General features: G+C 39.0%; 1 protein-coding gene across 1 annotated transcript; it reads left to right on the top strand.

The window, feature by feature from the left end:
- Positions 1–26,799, top strand: esr2a (estrogen receptor 2a). The gene is made up of 9 exons (XM_030721015.1): positions 1–143; positions 8,796–9,512; positions 9,834–10,000; positions 13,500–13,616; positions 15,344–15,646; positions 19,948–20,086; positions 20,583–20,716; positions 23,852–24,035; positions 24,227–26,799. The coding sequence occupies exons 2-9, from the start codon at positions 9,004–9,006 to the stop codon at positions 24,462–24,464; spliced, it is 1,791 nt and encodes a 596-aa protein (XP_030576875.1). The 5' UTR covers positions 1–143; positions 8,796–9,003; the 3' UTR covers positions 24,465–26,799.
- The last annotated feature ends 297 nt before the right edge of the window (positions 26,800–27,096 follow it).

The raw sequence follows: 27,096 nt of genomic DNA, 5'->3' as shown, positions 1-27,096 counted from the left end.
CAGACCTTGGACGTTATAAGTGGTTCATGACAGCCCTCTTTAACACTTCATTTTACACCTCTGCCCACGCGTGACACCGCTGCGGGACTTGGTGCGGTCAGCCTGAAAACTTTCCCCTGCTGTTGGTGTTTCTGGAGGAACAGGTATGTTATTTCATACGCGTTTAAACACGGCATATCCGTTTTAAAGCAGACTGTCCAGTCCAAGACTGCGCAGAGTCCCAGCCGTCCCTCAGATTTATACAAGGATTTATACAAGGCCTTTAACTGCGTGTATTAGAAAGCGCATAAAATACAGACTCGTTAACAGGTGGCAGAACTCCAGCAATAAATCATTACACAGACTAATCAGCTTTTAATCGAGACTTTAGCCCACCTGGGTATTTTAAAATAATCATATGAAGATCTTAACTAGATTTGTTCGACCTTTGAAAAGCTTCTTTAAGAGTTTAAGATCGCTCTGATATAACTGCAGAGAGATTATTAGTACCCAAATAGTCACCAGTGTTCACCAGTCTTAATAGTTCCTTTACAGTCTCCAGTGTATCCTGGGATCATTAGGGCTGCAGGGGGTCTCATTTCTGTATTTTGTGTGCACTTTTGTAGTGTTTTGCATTTAAACAAGTGAACACAAGGCCACATCAAAAAGCACTTATCACTGTGTAAACAAACAGCTGCTATCAGCCAGCTGTCTGCTCTGCTGCAGTCACGCTCACAGGAAGGATTTCCTTCCCTCTGTCATACGAGATTCTCCCCATCAACTCATTCATGGAGTTATTCCCAGGATAATCTATTTAAATAAGCAGCTAGTTCTGGTGTCAATATATAAATGATACTTATTATCTTTTCCCTGGCACAGCAGGTAAGAAATAATACTTCATTTTCCTTGATATTTTTTTTTTTCAGAGTTGTTTTTGGTGCATTTTTTTTCTTTTGTTTAAAGTTTTGTTAGCTCTGACCTGCTAAGTCCTGATTGCTGACGGTTCAACAGTTGACGGTGATTTTAACAGCAAATATAACATTTATTTCATGTCTGAGGATTTAATGCTTTATCTTGCATTTTACACTGTTTGTCAGACAGAACCAGATATTTGAAGACCCCAACTTGGTCTGAGGAAAATGATAACAGGAATTATTAATTCAACACATAATTTTCAGATAGTATGAAAATGACTGCAGTGATCAGTTATGTTGTGTAAATGTTAAGTTGTGTAAAGGTATGGGTGTATAAGGAAATTAATATTTAAAGTCACCAAGCACTGAATTAGAGACTGGATTCTCTGTGACCATTGTATTCACAGTATTAGTAGTAGTAGTAGTAGTAGTAGTAGTAGTAGTAGTAGTAGTAGTAGTAGTGTGGTGTATACGCACTTGAGATCTGTGAACACGGGAAGCAACTCTAGTCTTGTTTATTCTTTATGTCCAATTATTGTTCTTCTATTTCTGTCATGATTTTTGCATGTTTTATATCATGCCCTGTACGCATATGTTTTACATGTTTTTTTTTTTTGTCTTATTCTAACACTCTGTAAAGTACTGTGAATCACCTTGTGTCTGAGTAGTGCTATACAAATGCATTTGACTTTGATTTTGTTGTTTAGCATCAGGGAAATGGTACCTAAAATTAGAGATGCATCAGTCGTGAAATTCTGGTTGGATACTGATGTTTAAAATAATAACAATTTCATAGATAGGTGAAGCTGATAACAATATCTTTTTTCCCTTTTTTTCCCCCTTTTTTATCAACTCTTTGTGCCAAGAAAACAAATCAGCGGTAAATGCTAAATATTGGCCACTGACATGGCTAGATGCCATCTTATTTGTGAACACAGTGATTTGAGTCAACAGTGCTACTATATATATATATATATATATATATATATATATATATATATATATATATATATATATATATAAAATCTTCACACTCGATAGTTATAGAATAGACCACTATTACTGCCCCTAAAATGCCAATAGGAAACAAATACAACTAATACTGACTGGAACTGTTTTTCTAATGCATGTCCTTCAGATTACTTGAAGGCGTGATACTGTAGGTCCAAATAACTACAACGACTCAGAAACTGGGGAAAGAAATGACACAACTTCTAGTTTTACTTATTACTTCTAGCACAACAGCTCCTATTTCTTCAGACTGACCACTGTCAGTTTGTAGTGTCAGGATTTTGTTCATCTTGTGATGTTGTCAGGCAGGTAGAGTTAGCAGTGTCTTAGATTAGTCTTAGATTACAATAAATTCAGAGGTCACCCTTCATGTTTACAGATCTTTATCCATATTTAGATACTGCTGGATAAGCCCATGTGGATCATGTTGTATAAATAAACCCTGAAGGTTCGCGCATAAAAATTCACTGCAGTCAGGATTAATTTAAAGTGTACAGGGTGAATAAATAAACGAGTTAATTAGTGTTTAACTGAGCAAGCGGTGCTAAGAAGCTCCAGATGATATGTTCTAATCTTTGCCAAGTGTTTCATGTGCTTCTGAAAATAATCTGCATATCATCTGAGAAAAAAAACACCTTTCTGGTGCAGTTCATGTGAAATATTTTTCATATTCTGTCACTGTCCTACTCCGACATCCTCACTTATTTACTGTGTACAGTAAGGCACGACATATTTTTGCAAATCTGTTTAAAGTCCATTTCGATCTGCCTGATTTTTAGGGAGGCTGTAAGAGTTTAGGATGGGAAAATGACATGATCTTGAGATTTTGTGTATTCTGGCTAATAGCTGGGAACAATTAGTCCCTCTCTCTCTCTCTCTCTCTCTCTCTCTCTCTCTCTCTCTCTGTCTCTCTCTTTGTCAGGGAGGGACATATTCTTAGTTTATATTGTGCCATTTCTCTATGTAACAAAAATAAAACCAAAATGCAGAAGTACTGTGTGGAAAAACTAAGTACACTCTTACTGTTTCCTTAGGAATTAAGAGGGAAGTAGTAGCCAGGTGCTGCTAATGAAATGCACTTGATTAACTGATCATCAGCAAGTGTGAGCACCTCTATAAATGCAGACATTTTAGCAGCTTGCAATGTCACATGTCAACACAATGCCAAGGAGGAAAAGACATCAGCAGTAAACTTAAAGAAGCAATTGTTACTGCCCATCAATTTGGGAAGAGTTATAATGCCATTTCCAAACAGTCTGTTATACACTGTTGCACAGTGAGGAAGATGATTCACAAGTGGAAAACATTCAGACAGCTGCCCATCTTCTCAGCAGTGGATGTCCCAGCAAAGGGACAGGAGAATGCCACACAAACCGAAAGCCCACAAACCTCAATGAACTGAAGCGCTGCTTTAGCTGTCCTTATTCACTACAAATTAAAAATCAGCTTTGACACCTCTTCATTTATGTTTTTAAAGATGGAGAAAAGAAGTGATGTAATTTCTAAACTATTATTTTGTCAACGTTTTGAGATACCTAACTGGAAATGTCCAGGAAAAAAAAAAAAATTCAATGGCAGAAACAAGCTTCCATTATAGTTGCTTCAGATGGACCTGATGAAATAAAAATGCATTTTCCTTGAGGATGTTTTTTTTTCTCTGCCCTTTAGAGGACTGACACAAAAAGCACACTATCAGAATGGTTTTTAAGCCCACAGACATGAAAGTGGGGTTTTACAGATGGCAGGAAATCTGTTCCACCATTTGACAAAAAACCTTAAAATATTAACCCCCGTTTTCTCTCTCAGTGCTACAGTTTTTGTCATTGCTGCTTTCTGATCCTGTAACAGAATTAGTTGGAGACACAGAACTAGTGATAAGGGTCCTTTAGTAACATTTCCCAACTGCTTGACTTTACATTTAAAGCCTTATAACTGTGTGAGTTGATATTAGTAGCTGCAGGATGCACAGGGAGGGTTTCTCCCACAATAAACTCCTAGAGAGTGTAATGATGAGGAAGTCTGAACGCAAGGTCAAAGCTTCAAAGGAAACAAAAACTCTTTCACATCTGCTTTTAGCCACAAATGGTAATTAAAGAAGAAAAACCTTGCTGCAATCTTTTAATGTGACTCATCTGTTTGAGGAGGAACAATAACCATCTATAGACACAAGGTCACTGGAAACTCTGAGAGATTAGTTGAAGATGTCAACTTGTGTTCTTTTTTTTTTTTTTTTTAATGCTTTGAGCAGCATATGCAGCTGCAGGTTGTGCACAGAATCCTCACATCAATTTGTTATTGAGTATAGGTTTTTGTTATCCAGTGGATGCTTTAAATCATAAATCATTCCCCACATATTAAGGAGAAACAGATGCGCTGGCAACCAGTGCAATTAAACCTCAAAGAATAGCTCGAAGTCTTCTATTTTCTGTCATTCAGTCGGTGTAGATGTCAGGGAAGATTCATAAACCTATAGAAGAACCCACTGTCTGTCATCAGTTAAAGAATGGGTACTTTGTCAAACCAGATATCTTAATCTCTGGAGCTTGAAAAAAGGCGACTGGACTTCTTTTTGTTTCTTGAAGACGTTTCACCTCTCATCCGAAAGGCTTCTTCAGTTCTCAACCAAATGGTGGAGAGACCCAGGTATTTAAACCCCTGTGGGCGTAGTCCCCTGGAGGTGGTTATGACCCTCTATTGATCATGTGCTTGAACACATGTGCCCAGGTGTGAAGGGGGCACATGTGTTCAACATCAACTCTTTTTCAAGCTCCAGAGACTACTATGACCTGGATAACTGAGAATCTACACAGCCAGATATCTTAATAAAACTTCATCCAGTATTCAGTGAGCCTTGCTGCTGCTGTACTTTGTATTTCAAGGCAAATTTGGGAGCAAATAAGCATGTTCATGGCTCAGTTATACTAGACATCTGTGAATATCCTTAAAGTATGCATTTAGTATTTATAAAAATGCTAATTGGGTTTCAGCCACAAATTCATCAACTCTTTTTTTTTTTTGGACACCTGGGGGCAGCGAGAACAAGCTGTGAGAACAAATACATTGATATGCTCTCCAACAGTTGCTTATTTATACATTCAAACACATTCACTGGAGAAGGTAAAGTTTTATCTTTTATTTGCTTATGGGTTAGAGTAATATGATTTATCTCTGTGCAGCTTAGTGGCTTTTTCAAGCTTTTTGACTGGAAAATAGTGCGTGTATCTGATGATGATACTTTATTGATCCCCACAATGGGGATTTCTTAGGAGTTCATCATAATGTAATTTGACACTTTGTTGAAACATATTAATTAAAACAGTTTTAATTTGAAGAGAAACCGTACCATTAAACACCATCCCTTGAGTGCCAGTATAACTTGGCAGTTAGTGCATGTGACCAATATGCTGAAAGGCTGCTGTAAGGGCCCAGGTTCAAGTCTGCCCCAGGCCATTTCCTGCATGTCCTCCTGATGTTAGAATTAATCTATTAAAAATGCATACACAGGAGCGAGCACCGGTTTTTGGAAGCTACAATGCTGCCTGGCCATTTTAAACACAGTGGACATCGCTGTTCTGCCTAATCACGTTTTATGTATGGTGCCAGAGACCGGCCTCATACTTAGTACACCTTATAAGGTACTTTTAATTTAAAGATCATAAATAGCTCTTTCAAACTGGTTATGGCCATTTAACATTAACATTTTGCACAAGTATATTTTCTTCTCCACCACTGCACGCTCTCTTCCCTCATTTCCATTTCATCCTCTTCCTCCTCACCTCAAGCCTCATCTCCTGAACTAAGGTCAGGGCTCTAACACATGGAATAGTGCATAAAAAGTGTTTTTTTTATTCCTGATATTGTCGCGATTAATTATTGTCAGCAGATTAGACATGTTGCCCTCCCGTCTCCGGACAGCGAGCCAGTTAAACAACAACAGCTGGTTTTAAGTTAACATGCCAGCTAATGTTAGACTTGAGTGTTGTAAAACTCACACTCCTCACAAACAGTTCGATTACATTTTCACATCATATGATAGTTCATTAACTAAGTGTCCCGAGTCCAACAGTTTAAGATCAGCTTCAAAGAACCTTTAACTAATGTTAACTAATAGTGGCAAAAACAGTTCAGGACATACTTAATCTCATTTCAACATCGCTGTCATTGGTCAGAGGTGAGCTTCACTGACTCATGGACTCATATCGGACTCCTTTCACAAAGTTTTACAGCCTACTCCAGAGTAAATGGAAGTACACACCAGCCCGTAAACAACGGGCTAACAACTTACAATTACTACAGATGAACAGCTGACAGAGGTGTTTGTCCTACGACGGCCACCATAGCTAGGGTTATGCACTTTGATTGGGAGGGGTAAGAACACAGATTAAAATATGCAATTTAGTGGTGAGATTTTACACACTGTAACTTTAAGTTTTTGTACCCCCTGCTACTACCCCATTGGGTTAGTGAATATTTTTGGCAATATAGTGTATATTGACAAAAATACTCACTCACCCATTCAAATCATTGAATTCATGTGTTCCAATCACTTCCACTTCTAGGTGTATAAACCAAGCACCTAGGTAAACAGACTGCTTTAAAAACCCTTTGTGAAAGAACGGGTTGCTTGCAAGAACTTAGTGAATTAATGGTACCATGATAGGATGCTGCCTGTGCAACAAGTCCAGTTGTGAAATTTCCTCGCTACTAAATATCCCGCAGTCAGCTGTTAATGGCATTATACCGAAGCGGAAGTGATTGGGAACAACAGCAACTCAGCCATGCAGTGGTAAGCCACATAAAATCACAGGTCAGTGGATGCTGAGGCACATAGTGTGCAGAGGTCACCAACTTTCTGCAATTAATTAATACAGACCACTAAACATCATGTGGCCTTCAGGTTAGCTCAAGAACAGTACGTAGAAAACTTCATGGAATGGGTTTCCATGGCCAAGCAGCTGCATCCAAGCCTTACATCACCAAGCACAATGCAAAGCATTGGATGCAATAGTGTAAAGCATGCTGCCATTGGACTCTAGAGCAGTCAGTGGAGATGTGTTCTCTGCCAAACAGATTTGTTATTCCAATCTAATAGACGAGTCTGGGTTTGGCGGCTGCCAGGAGAACGCAACTTGTCAGACTGCATTGTGCCAAGTGTAAAGTTTGGTGGAGGGAGTATTATGGTATGGGGTTGTTTTTCAGGAGCTTGGCTTGGCCCCTTATTCACAGTGAAAGGAACTTTAAGTGCTTCAAAGGGTGGACCGACATCATATTAAACCCTATGGAATAAGGGTGTGATGTCACTGAAGTTCATACGTGTGTGAAGGCAGACAAGCAAATATTTCTGGCAATATAGTGTAATTGTAGACATGATTGTCTTTGGGTTTGGGGGGTTGTCTCACAAACTGTCTCTTGAGATGACGTTAATAAGCTTTTTCTTGTACACTTTAGTTGAATAAGAACCTTGTCTATAGTCCTGAAAACTGATCATCTTGAAAATAATTTTAGCAACTTTGAGGTAAATCTAAAAATTGGATTGCTTTCTGAACTGCTGTATATTGTTTATGTACATTGTTCATCTTTCAGTGTCCACAGGCCTGTAATGTGTCCATGTCTCTTCAGTGAAGTGAAAGATGGCATCAGAAAATTTTTTTGTCTGTCATTTTTTGCAAAACTTCCACAGCAGAAGTCATAGCTTTCATTTCTTTATAAAATTCCTGGAGGTCTTCACAACAAGGAAGACCTGAAAACATTATTGTTTTTTTTTCTGGCTTTATTTCTCAGTATGTTTTCACAGCAGTAGGAGCAGCTTCACCCCGGCTTCTTTCAAAAGCTCTAAAATAATTAATGGCCACTCATGATAGTTGCAGCTTTGTGAGTTCAGTTACTGTCATTTCTTTAGCAGTGCTCATTTTACTTGCAGAATAAGCCTCCAGCTACTGCCAGAGATTTGTTACTTTTCTCTGATATTGGAGGCTTTTTTTCCTGGATAAGTAATGACTTACGGGAGTGGGCTTTATGCCACAAAGGTAGAAACACTGTGTACCAACTTTGACTGAAAACAGTTGGGAATTGCCCCTCCATAATTTGACAGAACTATCTGTTTTCTAAAGGTTTTTCAAGCAATATGCTGGCCATATTAAAATTTAGTATGGAGTTTGATTGATATGCTGTAAGAAATTTAGTAAAACAAAAATACATGAATAAATCTAAAATGAAGCTACTTTTGGCATTATTTAGAAGGGGCCACCAAAACAGGTCACTTGATTTAACAGATTTTTATGCCGGATGCCCTCCTCCTGTTACTGAACTGGGGATATTTCGCTTGTTCACTTGTGTATTAACACTGTGCTTTGGAAAATAAATGCAGCTACAATATAGGTGGCAAAAATAAGCTGCCAGTGAAAGGTATGTGGGCGCTCACTCTTAGAGATAGGGTGAGCTCAGCCAGTTAGGAGGGGTGATTGGACCCTAATAAGTGATTAAAGTTGAAAAATGCACCAAAAATTATTTTTATTAAATAAAAATGACAAAGTCAGCGTTAATAACTTCTTCAGCACAACAATCATCTGTTTTCAAGTTCTTCAGCAATTTTATGAAGCCAGTGGTCATAATTTAGCATTGATCTTAGCACTTTAGCAAGCTCATAAGAAAAACTAAAGCACTGTGGTCTAAAATATTGCCTGACATCTGCGTCAGAGTACGCCAAGCTTAAGGTTCTCATACTAGCTTCTTCAGTTTTATCACTGTTTTCTATAAATTGACTGTACTCTCAGATGAGTTAAGTATGAAGGTTTGGTAAAATAAGAACAAATGATTGTAGCTGAAATATGAATTTCTTACAGCATTCTATATTGTAGAAGATCAACCTATTTCTTTTTCTTTCTTGTCCAGGTGGAAAGTTCTGCTGCTCTTTAATGATGAGAAACTCATGGCAGGACTGAGACGGAGTACTGAACATCCCTCCCTACCCTGTCTTAGACTCCTTTCCTGTCATCTCCATCTTCTGGACTGTTTCACGAGGACATTCAGTCACACGGAGCAGAATCAAAACCAAGTAAAAACCGTTTAAGAATTGACGTTCGCTTTGACAGCTCACCATATGAGCTCTGAAACTTTTCTGGCCTGTGGAGGTAGATCTGCTATCTCTGTTGTTTTTCTATTCCACTTTTCAGTTGTCGGTAATGTAGTAATTCAACTGATACTGTTAGAAGCATTTGCTGTCGTGATGGCCGCTGCCTCGTCATCCGAGAAACTGCTGCAGCTCCAGGAGGTGGACTCCAGTCGAACTGGTAGCCATGCTCTCGCCTCGATCCTCAGCTCCTCTTCTCCTGGTCTGTCCCGTGAAACGAGCCAGCCCATTTGCATCCATTCGCCGTATACTGACCTTGGCCATGACTTCACCACCATACCTTTTTACAGTCCAACTATCTTTAGTTATGCTGGTCCCAGCATTTCAGACTGTTCCTCTGTCCATCAATCACTAAGCGCCTCTTTATTTTGGCCTAGCCACGGCCGTGTGGGGACACCCATTACGCTGCACTGCCCCCAGAGCCGACCCCAGCAAGGCCAAACAGTCCAGCCTCCGTGGGACAGTGCTGTAACAGCTAGGTAGGATGGAGTGACACTCTGAATCTGCTATGCTATTTAATCAGTAGTAGGCTAGCTAACTATTATTTTATGAATACTAAATGTGTTATTTACTGTAGTTGTTTTACAACGTTTTATTGTCTTTCCAAATCATGCTGTTTTTTTTTCTTTTGCAACAAAGGCTATAACAAGGCAGCAATGGCTACATCGAGCCAAAAATAATACTCTGTAAACATACTAATGATGTAATGATGTATGCAGTACATTTAATCAGCTGTTTTCCATACTTAATCTACATGTTTTTCTCTTGGGAACAAATCATGACTCAAAACTGTCTGATAGCAAGAGCGTGAGGAGGCATTCCCAGGAGAGTGAGGAAGGCATGGTGTCATCAGGTGGAAAGGCAGACCTCCACTATTGTGCTGTGTGCCATGACTATGCTTCCGGCTACCACTATGGAGTCTGGTCATGTGAAGGATGTAAAGCCTTCTTCAAGAGGAGCATTCAAGGTTAGAGACAAAACATAAAAGATCTTTGCTTATATTGAACTGCTTTTAACATGTTTTAATTGAACTTTTACCACATTTTCATACTTTTTTTTTTTTTTTTTACAACCACTTTGATCTAGACTGAAATATTTGACCAGCTGTTGGATCAAAATTGTATTTAATCCAGTAAAACATGTCAACAGCTACAAAATTATTCCTCTGGTCCCCCCTGGACTTTTTTTCCTTTTCTTTTCATATGCCACACTGATCTCACACTTCGGTAATTCCCACTGCAGCGTGTGAAGTAAGATTTGCACAAATTTACATAAAATTCGGTAGCTAAAGATGGTTGTAGTCTCCCAAAGACTTGTTACTGTTGCAAAACCCTGGTTGTTTTCTGTTTTAAAGCATTGGGCTGTAGTAGGTTAAAGACCCAGGTTTTGTTTCTTACAGGTCTAATGATGCATGAGAAATCTCACTTTTTTTAATCCGCTTAAATCCTTAAACTTTCACTGAATGCCTCCCTCAGGTTCAAACTTATGTCTTGTTGGTTGCTGTTTCTTTTTGCTGTGCTATTTTTGTTGTTCTCTGTGTCACCATTGTTTGTTTCCCTCCAAACTATACTATTCTTCTCTAATTTTAAAAGTTCAATTCAATTCAGTTTCATTTATATAGCGCCAAATCACAACAAACATTCTCCTCAAGGCGCTTTATATTGTAAGGTAAAGACCCTACAAGGGCTGGGTGTTATGGACCAAAAATAATATCTCTGTTTTTTAGCTGAATGACGATATACGATGTATATCTTGATATTTTTTTCTTCCCAAAAGGTATAAACAAAAAGGCACTTCAGAGTCAAAGCTACATGTCCCAAATGTCACACAGACACTTTTATTATCATTCAGCTGTCGCTGTACATGAGAAATTGCTCAAAAATCAACTATTGGCATATTTAAATAATAACACTCCTCAAATAAATTAATGCTTTTTTCCTCCATAGCAAAAGACTCACAGCTGTGCTATTAAAATGTAAACAGAAAAGATACAGAGTAAAAATAGCAAAAGGCTGACTTATTCTTTAAAAAGCCAGTCTGCAGTGAAGTAGACTTCACCAAAGTACTTCCTCCTGTGTGTACTCCTGTACATCTAGTAGTCTGTGCAAATAATACAACATGTAAACAGACTGAATGAACAAAATTCCATCCTTCAGTCAGCACAATTCTAGCCAGCTCAGTAAATCCATAGATATATGCGCTGACGTATCACAGCAACGGGCCCACCCGCTCAATGCGGCTGCATCCTCAAAAAAGTCCCACTTTCGTCACATGACTTACGGTACAAACCAACAGCCAGGTACTCCTTGGGGTCCGAGTGATGCCAAAGTATGAAGGCTGTATGTACACAAAACACGGCGACAGCGGAGGATTTCAGGTTTCCAAAACTCTCCAAAAGTGGCCGACATCACCGGAAAAAGTCGCTAAGTTGGCGACACTGCCACGCTGTCGCTTCCTGCATGATTTACGGGTGAAGCGGTGAGGGAGAGACGCGGGGCAGTGTGACGTTGTGCAGAGACAAACTGGGATAAGAGAAAGGTGAACCGGTGTGATTGTAACACGACATAGACTATATCGATATAAACGATATTGTCTCATCGTATATATTGCGTATGAAAATATATCGATATTAAAAACTCGATATATTGCCCAGCCCTAGACCCTACAATAATTACAGAGAAAACCCAACAATCAAAATGACCCCCTATGAGCAGCACTTGGCAACAGTGGGAAGGAAAAACTCCCTTTTAACAGGAAGAAACCTCCAGCAGAAACAGGCTCAGGGAGGGGCAGTCATCTGCTGTGACTGGTTGGGGATGAGGGGAGAGAAAAGACATGCTGTAGAAGAGAGACGGAGATTAATAATAACTAATGATGAAATTAAACACACAGAGTGAAAAGAGGTCAGTGAATGAGAAATGCTCAGTGAATTGATATTAATATCCACAAGACTCCTTGTTCATTTCCAAATGTTCCTGCTTGTGCATGTTCCCACCCAAATATTTATCCCTTACTGACTAACCTCCTACCCCAGACCTTGCTGCTGATTTCTAGATGTTCCTGTTTAAATGGCTGACAGTGCTGACACAGATTTACTTTCTCACAGTATATGCAGTACAAGCAGGTCTGCACACAGCTCCAGTCTGATGGCTGGGATTCACCACTGCTGCACCTCATGGCTCTGGCAGTGGATGTTTTGACCATCTGAACAAAACCTATTGGTGGTCACTATAATTCCCGTCCTTATCTTTAATATTTTGGAGTAAATCTGCTCTTTTTATTCTTATGCTTAATATTAATTATATTAGTTCCATGTTCAAGTATAAATTTGTGATAACCATTTGTGATAACTCTGGCCACAACACAGCTGGACACAATACAGTTTCACTGACTTTCATGTGTTCTGTGATGGTCTTGTCTACCCATCCAAAATTTCATTTTCCTAAAAAGGCCTCCAGGACCTCCTTTTCCCCTTGAGATTTATCCAGTAATTGGCTCTCAGCTGTTTCCTGCAAAGCCACAGTATCATTTCTCCTGCCTGTATTTTGGAGGACACACACTGGAGCTATTTTCACTCTGGCTCCTCTGGTTGTTACCTGGAGGATGCTACTGACACCTATCTGGGAAGAAAGGCACCACCCTCTTTTTGACTGTGCAGTTAAACCTCCAGTTTTCCAGGGCTTTTTGTACTTGTTGGCAGACAGAATTTCCTAGTCAGAGGCTTCCCTGGAACAAAGCTGCATGGTGTGGCATCAAGCATTAACTTTATGATCAAAATTTACTTCATAATGATAAGTTGAAGCTAAAAACTTGTCTGTTGTTTAAGCTTTAATTTAGCTCCATCGTGACTCTGTCTTGTGTTGTGCAATACTTTGGCTTTTGAGCAAATACAAGTTAAAACTAGTGCAATCTATTAAACCCATTTGCTGTGCATTTAGGTCTGTTTACCAAATTGTAGCATGTTAAACTAAAGTTAGATGTGAATACACTGGAATGCAGTGTGTTCACTGCAATGTTTGCTCTTATCTGAAAGCAGGGCTTTATATGCAGCCTGTCTGCTAACATGACCAAAGGTTTTTTTTTTTTTTTTGGGTTTTCTTTTGAAAACTCACACTAGAGCTGCCATCAGTAAAACATGCACACAGCCCTGCAGCTGCACTCTGTGATTTTTATCAATTTATTATAAATACATTTAATTGGTGTATTTTGAGTTGCATGTGCAAACTAAGCCTTTGTGAGCAAAGTGACCACGGTATAGAGAGAGGGTGAGACTCGACCCCAGAGGACTGCTTCCATCAGTGCTCTTTTGCAGACTATCATGTTGCAGGTTGCACAAGCTGGAAATTCTCAGTCTGCCCATGTGTTGTGCAGGGATATAGCTTTTGATAGTATTTTACTTCTTGTAATGTATTTAATATATTCATGACCCCCCCACCCCCTTTTTTTTTCTCTCTCATTTGTTTTAGGACACAATGAATACATCTGCCCAGCAACCAATCAGTGCACTATAGACAAGAACCGTCGTAAGAGCTGTCAGGCATGTCGCCTTCGCAAATGCTATGAAGTTGGCATGACCAAATGTGGTTAGTGTGATTATGTATAATATTTTTCATATTTGTTAGTTTCCATCAAACCGTATTCATTTTCTTTTTCTGGATTAAACTTTAACCAGGTGGCCTCGCTGTTTTACAACATGCTCTTCTGATCGTTACTTAAATAGCATTGTCATGTGATTAGGGCTGCAACCTTTAGTAATTATTTTAGTAATCGTGTATTCTATCGATTATTCCATTGAATTGAGTAATTGGATAAGAAATACTTTTCTTATAAATGAGCAATAATAAATATTCAAAATAGAAAAAACACAGGTTCTTTAAGATGAACTGTTTACAGCGTCTCAGCCTACACAGGGTTAATGTTATAATACTTTTTTTTTTTTTTCTTTTTCTACACACGTGCTCCTGAATCCGTTTCTATTGCAGGTCTATTTTTAGTTGCAAATGTGGCTGAAACGCTCGCACTTACATGGTGACGCCTAATCGCTATAGATTCATGGATTAAATGAAGCATCGAAGAAAGCAATTTGCGCTGAGTTATTGAAGTTATTCAAATTGCTGCAGCCCTAAATGTAATAATGTGATGATGTTTGATTTAATTTTTGATAACATATTTTAAAAAAGTAACTGACAACTTTGAAACGCTAAGCAAAGCTGGGAGTAAGATCTGGAAAGTTTGATTGAAAACAAACAGAGGGGAGGATATTGCTTTTGGGTCTCAAACAGTTTCACACACTTGGAAAGAAAATGCTTGGAAGATAACGATGCAGTACGTTATTACAGAAGATGAAAATGCTAAATATGAAGCATCCACATCTTCTGTCTGCTGGAGAAAATGCAGCAAAAATACTGCAAATTTCAGTTATTTTATTATTTGTAATGTCTGTTGTTTAATTGTTGATTAAAACAGTCACAAGAAACTGGGGCTGTGAGCTAAAACTCAAAAATAGAGTAAATAAGTTTAGTTTATTATTTTATTTCACTTTTTATTTTTCTGTAGAATCATACAACAACATGACCTTGGGACTGTGTTTCCATTATGAACAAAATCAAGGACAAAATGAACAAATTGTATATTTTAGTATTTTGTAACATTGTTTTATATTGCATTATGTATGTGCCTATTAATGTGCATTTAATTAAAATAAGTCTTTATTCTTGTGTTTTAGTATTTCTGTTAAAACTCAAGAAGATGAAATGGGTATCCACTGATGCAGGGATATAAGTTGTATCAATAATTAATTACTATAAGACATACACAGATCAGGTTCTGGGGAGACATCAAGTTTAATCACGGTGTTGTTCGTTCATTACACTTTTATGTGGTTCCAGTGTTTTTCCTCCATGTGATCTGAAATGTGATCTGACTCTAAAAGCCATTAGTGGCCCTTTTTAATCGTTCCCATGTAAAAGGAATCTCTTCAACATCTGTTTGAAGTAGATGGGATTGCTGAAACCTAAACGGAGATTTCAGTTTATTCAAAAATTTTATTTTTCCAAGCAGGAACTACTCAGTGCCAGATCCTGCTAGCCTGTCCAGTGATTTTTGTCATTTACTGATGAACTTGCTGCTTGCCATTTTTTTTTTTTTTTTGCGCCTGTTGGTGTGTTAAATCCACAGAGGATATTAAAAACAAAACCCCGAAAACCTTGCAAGCATATATAGAAAACAATAGTAACATTCAACAGATATGTACAGTCTGGAACAAGGGTAAATGTCTGCTGTAAATTAACACTTGCTGTGTTTCTCCCAGGTATTAGAAAAGAGCGTGGAAACTGCAGGAACTCGCAGCCAAGGCGAGTAATCCGTCTGTCCTCACAGAACAAAGCAACCAAACCAAAGGGTGGACCATCTGAGGGTTCATTAAATGAGCCCCAACAACCTGAACTGACCCCAGAGCAGCTGATTGAGCGGATATTGGAGGCAGAGCCGCCAGAGATCCATCTCATGAAGGACATGAAGAGCCCGCTGACTGAAGCAAGCATTATGATGTTGCTCACCAACCTGGCTGATAAGGAGCTGGTTCACATGATCAGCTGGGCCAAAAAGATTCCAGGTGTGCATTAAAAAAAAAAAAAAAATAGAAACATTTATATCTAAAAAAATGTTTCAGTTGCTCTAGGATTATTTAAAATAGGGAAAGTTTTGTGAACTAACTTGATTCAGTTGTTGTGAACTACAAAAAAGTCGTGCCACTCGGTAGGCATCTTGTAATATTTCTGCAAGTTATTTCAGGTCAACAAAAAAATTCAAATGTATTTGGAGAATCATAACTGCAATTTCAGTGATCAGTTGGGGGAAAAATGCATCTATGAAATCACCAGTCAAATGTAATCAAACAAACAAAAAAAACATTTAGTTTGATGACTTTGGTCCAAAATAAGGTTTAAAAATCATCTTACCTGCAGATTTTCTTCTATTGTACATGTGCAAAGTTACATCAAGTTGCAGCATGGCAGTATGCATTAATGGCTCAGTCTAGAGTGCTGACACAAAGTCTTTGGCCAGAAGAACAATTAAACAAATGCCATGCTAATTCATGTTATGAACAAAGTAATTCTAGAATAGACTAGAATAGAAGAAAAGGGGCGCTTCATATTGTAACTTTGAGGGGATATCAACATGATTGGCTCCTATGGTTCCCAGAGTCTGCCTTTTTTTAAAGCAGGTGATTGGCTTTTTGGGAAGAAGGTCAGTTTCTGCAGATTTGACTCTCCTGTTCCAACGTATCTCAAAGGTGCTCTAGTGGAGATGGATCTGGTGACTGTGGAGGCCATCTGAGTACAGCGTTCATTGTCATGTTCAAGAAACCAGTTTGAGTTGAGCTTTGTGACATGGTGTGTTCTCTTGCTGGAAGCAGCCATTAGAAGATGGTATGGTTAGTGCAGTATAGTTGTGGTCATAAAGGAATGGACATGATCAGCACCAAGACGCAAGTATGTGATGGTGTTTAAACAATACTCAGATGGTGCTAAGAGGCCCATGTTGTGCTAAGAAAATGTCTCCCACACCATTGACCTGGACCTCTGATACAAGGCAGGATGGATCCATGCTTTTATGTTGTTTGTGCCACATTCTGACTCTGCCATCTGAATGTTAGACTCATCAGACCAGGCAATATTTTTCCAGTCATCTCTTGTCCAATTTCGGTGCACTCCTGTGAACTTTAATCTTAGTTTCCTGTTCCTAGCTGACAGGAGTGGCACCCGGTGTGGTCTTCTGCTGCTTGTAGCCCATCTGTTTCAAGGTTTGACATAATGTGCTTTCAGAGAGACTTTTCTGCATACTTGGGTTGTAACAAGTGGTTATTTGAGTTACTGTTGCCTTCCTGTCAGTTCCAAACAATCTGCCCATTCTCCTCTGACATGAACAAGGCATATTCACTCAGAGAACTGCTGGATATTTCCTCTTTTTTAGACCATTTTCTATAAACCCTAGAGATAGTTGTGTGAAAAATCCCAGTAGATCAGCAGTTTCTGAAATATTCAGACCAGCCTGTCTGTCACCAACAAATGTGCCAAATTCAAAGTCACTTAAGTCACCTTTCTTCCTCATTCTGATGCTCAGTTTGAACTTCAGCAGGTCAACTTGACCATGTCTACATGCCTAAATGCATTGAGTTGCTGCCATGTTATTGGCTAATAAGATGTTTGCATTAACAAACATTTCAGCAGGTATATGTGACAAAATGACTGGTAAGTGTATATATATCACAATAATACAGTTACAGTATTTAAACGTGAAAAGAAAATCTATTATGACAGCCCTACTTCTCCCTGAACTAAAGACAAAATGCATAATATTACTTTTTACAAACATTGGTGAAAATTTCCTTTCCATCTAGTCTTTTTTTAAAACTAATCTCATCATCTTTTCGCCATAGCCCCATACTTCATATACAGATACTCTGTAGATGTAGATCAGGGGTGCCCAAACTTGCGGCCCATGGGCCGCTTCTGGCCCCACCCCCTTCTGGTCTGCGAATGGATGTAAAAAATAACATACAATTTGGCCCTTCAAGTTAGTTTGCTTAACTCTCTTAATTGGAGGGGAAGGCGAAAAGTCAAAAAAAGTAACTTAAAGGGCCAAATTGTATCTTATTTTTGACATCAATTTGCTGACCGGAAGAAGGGGGCGGGGCCGGAGCGGCCCGCCGAGTTTGGGCACCCCTGATGCAGATGTTTGTAGATGTTCCATTAACAAACGTAAATGACTTATGACTTATAAATGTAACTTTTAATCCTTTACAGCATTTCTGATCAGTTGAATATTGGATTAAATGAAAATAAGCAAGCTTTTCTTTATAAAACAGGAGCACTCAAAGTGCCAAAACTTCAGAGTGGTCCTGTAATAGCTGTTTTTATCTTGCTTGAAGTGAGATATGTGATTAGTTTAAGATTATACAAAACGTCTGTCTGCAGCATCAGTATAAAATTGCTTTAATGATGTCAGATCTGTGTATTTTCTCCTTCTTGCAGAACATTTCACTGTCTCAAGACAGTCATTTGTCTCTGCTTTATTTGGCGTGTGAGCCTGTGAAACCGAGTACCAGTGTTGGAATTGGAGTCTGGTAATGAGCTGTGACATAACGGTGTATCACAGAGTGTGGATTTCTGTACATTTATTAACCTTGTTGATTAATTCTGTTTGGAGCATGTGGAGACTTGAGCCAGTTAAAGCCTGAAAAAGTAGAGTTCCTCATTATGACAGACAAATGTTTAATTTCATGCTAAAGTAAATGGTTTGTGTGCTCTTTGTTGTCACAGCCTGGGTCTAATTAGACTCATATGAGTTTTCTGCTGCCTGTTCAGAATTTAGCACTTTATCATTATAAATTTATCATTTATTCATTCAGTTTTGTGGCAGTAGTGCAGGTGTTCATATTGAACTTGAAGTTGGGGATCGGGGGGTGATCTCTGTGACTTTGAATCTGACATGACTGTTGAGAATTTTGCAAAAAACATTCAGAGTGACGGTTCTGATCAAAGCTTATGGTGCCGCTACGACAGCTGAGGACTACATCGGTTTCCACTCCGGTCAGCCAATAAAAGAAATCTGAGGATGCAGCGGGATAACAAGAACTGTTCATGGAAAAAGGCAGTCTGCTCTGGATTACTGATGAAGCTGCAAATGGTAGAATCACAACTTGGCATCATCTACAGGAATCTATCAACCTAATGGCTCCGTTACAGTGGAGTAAAACTAGGACAGCATTCTTGTTGCTACAAGGAAAACTCGGTCATTGCATTGAATTTTTACACACGCAGCAACTGGCTGGCTGACTGACTGCCGTAACTCTGACAGGTTGGGCAAGTTTCGCAAAAGATTGCCATCAAATTTATGAACGCAGACAGATGCAGTCATGATATTGCAGTCAATCTGAGTGAGTCTGCGCCGACAAGCATGAATGCGACATCTCTTTGCAATAGGAGATTGTTGTGTTCTGTTTATATTCTTAGATAAAAAGCAAAGATGCCAAACATCTGTTAATTTCTGTTTCAAATCTATGAAATTTTGGCCAGGTTCTGAATCTTGTGCTATAGTTGCACTAAAGAAAACAGTGCTTGGAGACTGCAGCACGACCAAAATTATCGTGACCACTTGCAGTTTTGTCACCATCTTCAAAGCAACTTTGGTTTGTGACCATGGTGACAAAACAGCAATAAGACAGTTTGCTATCAGTTATTATTAACTTGGATAAATTAGTAAAAACTGAAAAAAAAATCTATTGCTGTCTGTTGCAAATGTGCTGCCTGCTTAAAGAGGAATTCACATTAAACAGAAATCCAAATTAATAACCTAAGCTGCATTCCCTGCTGGGTTCAGCACAGTGACAGGTCAGAGTGACTACTAAAATTATCTGGAATTAAATATTTGTAAATTAGCAGATAATTACTAATTGTAATTCTGGAAACAGTGTATGACAGTTTATTATCAATTCAGAAGGGGTTCCTCACAATCAGCATATTTTAGAAAGCAGACACTAAAATGTAACATTTTTTAACTTTTGCTTCCTGCTGGTTCTTTAATCAAATTACTCCTAATGGCACTGCTGTTAAAAGGTGGACTTTATCTTATTTTATTTTTATTTTTTTTGACAAACCTCTCTACTGTTTGTATATTTTAACTATTGAGAATTTATTGTTTGGATATTTTTATCTCAGCTTTCTGTTTCTGCATTTACAGACAAGTAGGAGGAGGAAAAAAAATGCTTGTTTACATCCTGTTTCTCATATGACCTCATGCTGCTGCTTATTTGCTCTTTACACTCATCCATGGCTGAACAAAGTTCATTACCAAAAAAACCTCAGGTTTCTGTGATATGCTTCATCTGCTCACAGTTGTGCCTTTCCTCAGGGTTTGTCGAGCTTAGCCTTGTAGACCAGGTCCATCTGTTGGAGTGCTGCTGGCTGGAGGTGCTGATGATCGGACTGATGTGGAGGTCAGTGGACCATCCAGGGAAACTCATCTTCTGCCCTGACCTCAGCCTGAGCAGGTACCACCTCCGAAACCTCCTTTCAGTAGCATGATTAGAGGAGCTTGCTTGTAAACAAAGGAATGCCTAAAGTTATTAGTGGTTCCCATCATACTTACACTTAATATCGTACTATAATACCCCAAATCTCTGTGTGTTTGTTTCAGTGTCAGTGAACTCCTCCTAGACTATCTGGAGTTGAGCAATCAACTTTGGCACACAGACACGTCTTAGGCTCCTGATGGTTCTTAGTTACATCAGATATTATGACATCATGTCATAATATCTGGGGACTAACAGCAGGCTAAAACCTATTCTATTTTTTTGTGGGTCTTTTCTGCTAACTGAGAGATGTCGGTAGTTTCTTGTTCTTCTTCAGAGTTACATCAGCTGCCACATGTCAAATCATCCATTTCATCTTGGTGGGAGTTATATCTGTGCTATGTCTGGATAATTTAGGTAGGTAAAAATCAAGAGGGGGATGTGATTAAATAACTGGCTCTGTTTGTCTTTCTAGAGAAGAGGGGAGCTGCGTTCAAGGCTTTGTGGAGATCTTTGACATGCTGATAGCTGCCACAACCAGGGTGAGAGAGCTCAAGCTGCAGAGGGAGGAGTTCGTCTGCCTCAAGGCCATGGTCCTCCTCAACGCCAGTGAGTGAGCGTGTTTGTGTGTTCACGAGTGTGGGCGGACATGAGGTCCTCTCTGTGTGTGATGTACTGCATGTGCTTAGGTGAGACTGAGACCGTATTTGTCTCCAGAGTGTGAACCCACAGTGGGGTGTTAGATTGGTGTCTTAGCGTGTGAGCCTGCACGGTAAGCAAAAGCTATAAGCCCAATAACTAGCAGTGAAAGCCCCCACTGGGAACACTGTGTATAGTTTGAGTCTCTGCTGTGAGGACTCGGTGGTTCTGCTAAATGCTCAGAGCAGCAGGTGGTCAGGACCTCTCTGGTGAGATCATTAATGTCTTCTTTTTAATTGCCTCCACAAGTGAAGTCACACTCTTGTCTGACTTTGTTGACTGAACAGCTGTTTAACCCTTAAGCCTCAGAATAAAAAAAAAAAAAAAATTGAGGCGTTAAATAAATATTACTCAGTTTATTTTACAGAGAGTCAGAGCTAAAGTGTGGATCAGAATGTCTGTCATGTTCTCACTGTTTTATTTTTTTTAAATTGAAAGCAGGATGTACTGTAGAAGAAAGCCACGTGATTACTTGTGTCAGATGCATTTAGGTGACCAGATCCCAACAAACTAAATGTGGGGTAGAGTGTGTTTCTTTTGTCTAACAGGTAGTCTTAAAGGTACAGTTTGTAAAATCTTACTGCTCGATGTCCGTAGATTGCAGTCAACTAAATTCTGTTTTCTTACCTCTCCCAATTTAAGTGCGAAACTCTGGCTACGGTAGCCACTGTAGGACAAACAACTCTGGCTGCTGTTTGTCTGTAGTGAGTGTAGGCTGGCTGCTGTTTGCCTCAGTTGTCAATATGCTGGGTGTCCATGTCTATTTACTCAGGAGGAGGCTGTAAAACCTTGTGAAAGGAGTCCGACACAAGTCGGGGCCCATAAAAAATTTAGCAATTTTGAGGCTAAAATGTTGAAATTTAGGAGCATTTTGGAGTAACTGAAATGCAATCAAATAGTTGTTTTCTTTATTACATGTATGTGGCTCTAGATACTCTAGTCTTTTAGTTCACATGGTGATGCGCCGCTTCTTCAGTGCATCCCAACGCATCACTGCAGTGTCAAAGTCCAAGTGTGACTGTGGCGGGCCTTCAACCAACAGCATCATGAGATCATTCATTGCCATTTCTTTCGTACGGTTGCGCTCGTCAGTCTTTATTCATTCCATTGTGCTGAACTTTTTATTTATATTTATTTTTCTTTAAGGGCAGCACTGGGACCTGAGGACAGAAATTTTGTTCCAGTGCATGTAAATGATGCGAATGACAATAAAGAATCCTTGAATAAATGCTCAGTGTTGGCTGCGTGTACAAGTAGGGTGGGGCCAATAGTGGATAGCTTTGACATGTTGGGGAACAGTCCTTTCAGCGTGTCATCTTTCACCAGGCAAAAACAAGCAGGTAAAGTCGAAATGATCGAAAATATCGATTTTCTTTTTTTTTTTTTTTTTTTTTTTGTGAATGTGTTGGATAAAATTAAAGTATGCTCAGGAAATTCTCAGCCTGGTGAGAGAGAGCGTCAGCCTGGTGCAGCGTTGGGCAATAAACTGCTTGCTAGACCACTGTATGTACAAATGTTAAATGGTGAAATATAGTTTGAAAGAGCTTTTTGTAATTAAAGGTAACTTATGTGTGTGGCCGGTGTCTAGTCACATACTTAAAATGTGATTAGGCAGAACAGTGATGTCCTTCTCAGTTACTGTATTTAAGACTGTGGGGAATTATCACAGCTTAATTCATTCTTGATTAATTCTGTTTATGAAAATGCATCAGTTTGATGGAAGATACAATTAAACACTGATCAGTGTGTATTTGTATTATTATTTTTTTTTTCGCATTAAATAACTTCAAAAAATTTGTCAGCTGCTGAGCCTGTTGACAAAATGCAGAGTACATCAAAATGTTCCAAAAACAGATGAGTTTGAGGACTATCTTTCTGCTGTCACAGGTAAAAATCAGAGATAGATTCTAACCAAAGCAAATGTTCAAACTGGAAACTAACAAATGTTAAATTTCAAAGAATTTAATGGCCTCTCTAAATTAAAAAATATTCCTTGAAGGAGGAGACCGGGCGTGTCTGGCAGCCCGGTATGTACAAACATGGCACCATCTGAGAGACGGCGTTCTTGTGTACGAATTGTACACTTGGCATTTTTGAGCAAGTATTTAAAGAAATATACCACAATCTGATCTAGTTTTAAGAAATCAAGTGAATCCCTTACACACGAGGATATAGAGTATTGTCTGTTTTCATGCATCATATTGCCCTCGGTTATCTAAACGTTGGTACAACCTGTATTTTTTATTATATTGCATGGCAATATGTCTTTTTTTTTTTTTATATTATAAATCTAGCTCAGTATTTAGCAGATGTGACCAAATGTCTGTGCTACCACAGACATTTGAAAGTTTCGCAGTAGGGAAAGAACAGGCTCTTAATGCGCCTTTGGGGGAGAACTACATGCGTATGCACCTTTTGATCCGTGTATATTTGAGGCAAAGAGTTCGTATTACTTTAGCAGAAGTCTGTTGCTTCTGGCTGTTGTATTTTACGCTTGAGTAAATAAAACCCCACTTGACAAATATTTTTATTTACAGCCCTGGTTATTTTCCTTTGAGGGAAATAAATCTTTTGTGTGCATTTTTTTTTTCATGCACCCTGTAAATAAATCATGGTTGAATTCCATTTAGCTGCTTCAGTCTCAGGGTCCTGGTGCACATGCTGGCTCTCTGGGTCACTTTGAAAAGACTGCAGACAGACTTAATGTCACTGGTACCGTCTGTTCTTTTCCCACTGTGGCCGAGTCAAAATATCTGCATGAAAAATCCAATTATTGCTTTTGCACAGTTTACAAAAGGTTAATGCACTTCTGATAAACTCCTTCTTACCACAGTTATTTCTGTGAGAAATTTCTCAATGTTTTATTTATTTTAATGAGAACTTCCACAATTAAACTCCTATTTTAATATCCTGATAAGGTTTGAAAATGATGGAATAAAGAGAAAAGCGATAATCAGAGTAAAGATGTGGCAGCGGGAAAGGAGAAGACTGTGTAGACCCTTTCAAAGTGTGCTAAAGTGTAATTCTTTCTGTTTGCTTTGTCAGACATGTGCCTCGGCTCCTCAGACTGCGGTGAGGACCTGCAGAGCCGGTCCAAGCTGCTGCGCCTCCTGGACGGCGTGACGGATGCTCTGGTGTGGGCCATCGGCAAAAGTGGCCTCACCTTCCGTCAGCAGTACACCCGCCTCGCCCACCTGCTCATGCTGCTTTCACATATCCGCCATGTCAGGTAACAGGATGCCACATCATGCCGTTAATGCCTGAATGTTAACTGTTTAAAAAGAGTTCTTGAAGTGTTTATTTTAGAGCCCATTTTTATTAAAAGCCCTGCATTGTTATGAAATACATCAATCTAACCAAACTTTCCTCATCAAAAGTCATTAAGTTAACTCCTTGTCTAACTTTGTTCCAAATGTGCAGTAACAAAGGCATGGACCACCTCCACTGCATGAAAATGAAGAACATAGTGCCTCTATACGACCTGTTGCTGGAGATGTTGGATGCCCACATCGTGCACAGCTCTCGCCTGCCTCACCGGCCTCCTCGGCAGGACTCCAAGGATCAGAGCGAGGCTCCTGCTCAGCCACACAGCTCTGGAAGCGGCCCCTCAAATACCTGGACACCCAGTAGCGCTAGAGCCGGAGGTGAACCCCAGTAGTCAGATCAGAATTCAGATGCAAATGAATTTTCATTGCTTTCCACAAAACTTGTTCAGAGGACTGAAGAGGTGCTTCACAGAAATGATGTGCAAAGACTGAGAGCTGGATTCTGCGATCTGCCACTGGTGAATCTTTGACACACTGTGCACGGTTTCTGGTGAACTTCCCAAGTTAAACACGTGGAAGACTGATTGCACTATATTGCCACTATATTATCAAAAGGCTTGAGAAAAACAGGAACAAACTGTCAAACTGGTCATTTAATCAATGGGAACTGTACTTAAACATGGTTGTAATATTAACGGGACCTTTAAATTAACCAACCAACAAACCAAAAATCATGCAGAAAAATGAAACATAACTGATTTGATTACACTTTGTAATGACAGCATGTATTTAATCAGAGTTTGTACAGTTTGCTGGAGCATCCCGGCAGGTGTAACAAGCATGCGTGTAACTGAGTCCCACAAACAGAAAACTCAGAGGTAAAGTCTGAGTTATGGAAATCTTATACTGTGAAATTTACAGTGCTCACTGGCGTATTCTCTTCGACAAATCTGAATTTGTGCTTTGGCTTTCTTTGTGTGGATGTTTTAATGCTTAGGTGGTGGCTTTTCTGTACATATGGACTTGAGGTTCAATGTTAAGGCTGCAGCGAAAGATTGTCATTATTGATTATTCTGCTAGTTAATTAACCAGTTTATTGTTGGGTCTATGCAGTAAAGCACTTGTTATGATATCCAACACACCAGGGTTACATCTTTATCTGTTTTGTCCAACCAACAGTTTCACGTGAAATTGTGTTAATTTAATGCTGTGTATGACATACATAGAATTGAGAAGGAGGATTTCAAAATAATCACTGATTAATTTTCCTGTAGATCAACTTATTGATCTAGTTTTCATAACCAGAGAACATTAATTAACTCTGGTCACCTCTTCTAAAACCTGAACTAGATTTAAAAACAAAAAACAGAGACCAAAGCCATGCAGCAGTCTATAAAATGGACTAGATAACCCAGGGCACTATGATGCATGAAAACAGGCCATACTCTGTATCCTCCTGTGTAAGGGATTCATTTGATTTGGTAAAACTAGATTTTTGGGATTTGTGGTATATTGCTTTAAATACAGTGCTCAAAAAATTAAGGGAATACTTGATCATTATCATGTAACACAAAGACAGTTAAACTTCAGGCATATCAATCTGTCCAGTTAAGAAGCATTTCCAGTGCAACAGTTGCACTGGAGATTCAACAAGACAACCCACCAAAAGGTGATGGTTTGGCAGGTGGTGGCCACAGAGCATCGCTCTCTTCCTTCTTACTGATTTTTTTTTTTTTTTATCTTTTTCTTGTTACCCCTCAGCCTAAAAAGGCTAATGGGGGAAATGTCATCACCCAACTTTCAACTTTCTGAATGCAATAATTTGAGAATGATGTCACCTAGGTTTTTCAAATTGATACATAGATGCATCTTCTAAAAATCTTGGACAAGTTGGAATCTCATCGACCTTGACCTCAAGGTCAAGTTTTCTGAAAATCTTGTCAATGTGATAACTCTAACGATGTGACCTACCATTTTCAAATTTGAATCTCAGGGACCTCGGTTTAACTGACTTTGTGTTATGCTGTGATTATTGAGTGTTCCCTTCACTTTTTTTTTTTTTTGTTTAACAGTGTGATGAAAGGCAGCATTTGCACAAAAAAAACTGTTACTTTGTTAGCATCTCACATATCTGTTGAATTACTGACAGAGTTGTTTCCTCTGGGTTAAACATGAGCTAAATTGGTAGTTGATGTGAGTGCTTTTCTTCTTTAGCTAAAAAGCTGACATAAAAAATCTGATCTGAATGCTGATATCTTTTAAATGCAGTTATTTGAATAATAATTTAAAAACCCAGCTGTTTCCAGCTGGTTCCTTTTTACTTGCTCACGCCTGTCTTTGCTTTATTGTCAAAGATGCCTTACTTGTTTCCTGTACAGAATCATAACCACTTTGCTCTTATGCCGACGTAGCACTCAAAGAAAATTTTTGTACTTTTAAACTCGCTACAGTTGCTCTTTGTGACATGATGCAGCTTCAACAATCAGGATGACTGCAGGGTTCATCAGATGCAGGCCTCTGGACTCTCCGGTCCTTCTGTACACCTTGTGCTTTTCCTCTCATCACCCTTTTGTCACCAAACTGTTTTACCGCTGCGCACAGGTACTTCTTGTTCCTTTCTGGTGAAAACTTTTGATGAATGTATAAACCAGTCAAACAATAAGTGAGAGGACCATTTGGCTTTTTTTTTGTCAGTTATCAAACACTAATCTCCACTGTGTTTAACCAACTTGCAAATGATCAAGAATGCTAATGCATTACCATTTAATTTTGATTGCTTACCCACTCTTCACAAAATGATGATGAATTTTGATTTTGAAATGTAAAATATATGAAGTTTGCAAAATTCAGACCTTAGAAAGTCGTGTTTTTTTTTTTGTTTTATGTTTTGTTTTGGCTGATTGGTGATTTTGACAAAAACAAACTGGATCCCGTATGAATAGGAGTGAAAGATTAAGTCACAGGAAACAAACAGCAGCGTTACTCAGATGGAGTGGGACATGTGTCGCACATTAACAAGTGTTC

This window comes from Archocentrus centrarchus, chromosome 24, assembly GCF_007364275.1.
Source record: "Archocentrus centrarchus isolate MPI-CPG fArcCen1 chromosome 24, fArcCen1, whole genome shotgun sequence".
NCBI classification, from domain to species: Eukaryota; Metazoa; Chordata; class Actinopteri; order Cichliformes; family Cichlidae; genus Archocentrus; species Archocentrus centrarchus.
Note: the sequence above shows the minus strand (reverse complement) of the source record. Positions and strands in the feature narration are given on the sequence as shown.

What these genes read in the sequence shown, in the direction of transcription:
- esr2a (XM_030721015.1), top strand. Translation starts at nt 9,004, where the DNA reads ATGAGCTCTGAAACTTTTCTGGCCTGTGGAGGTAGATCTGCTATCTCT. An exon ending in CTTCAAGAGGAGCATTCAAG is followed by an intron (nt 10,001 to 13,499) that starts GTTAGAGACAAA and finishes CATTTGTTTTAG; the next exon opens with GACACAATGAATACATCTGC. An exon ending in CCTGACCTCAGCCTGAGCAG is followed by an intron (nt 20,087 to 20,582) that starts GTACCACCTCCG and finishes TTGTCTTTCTAG; the next exon opens with AGAAGAGGGGAGCTGCGTTC.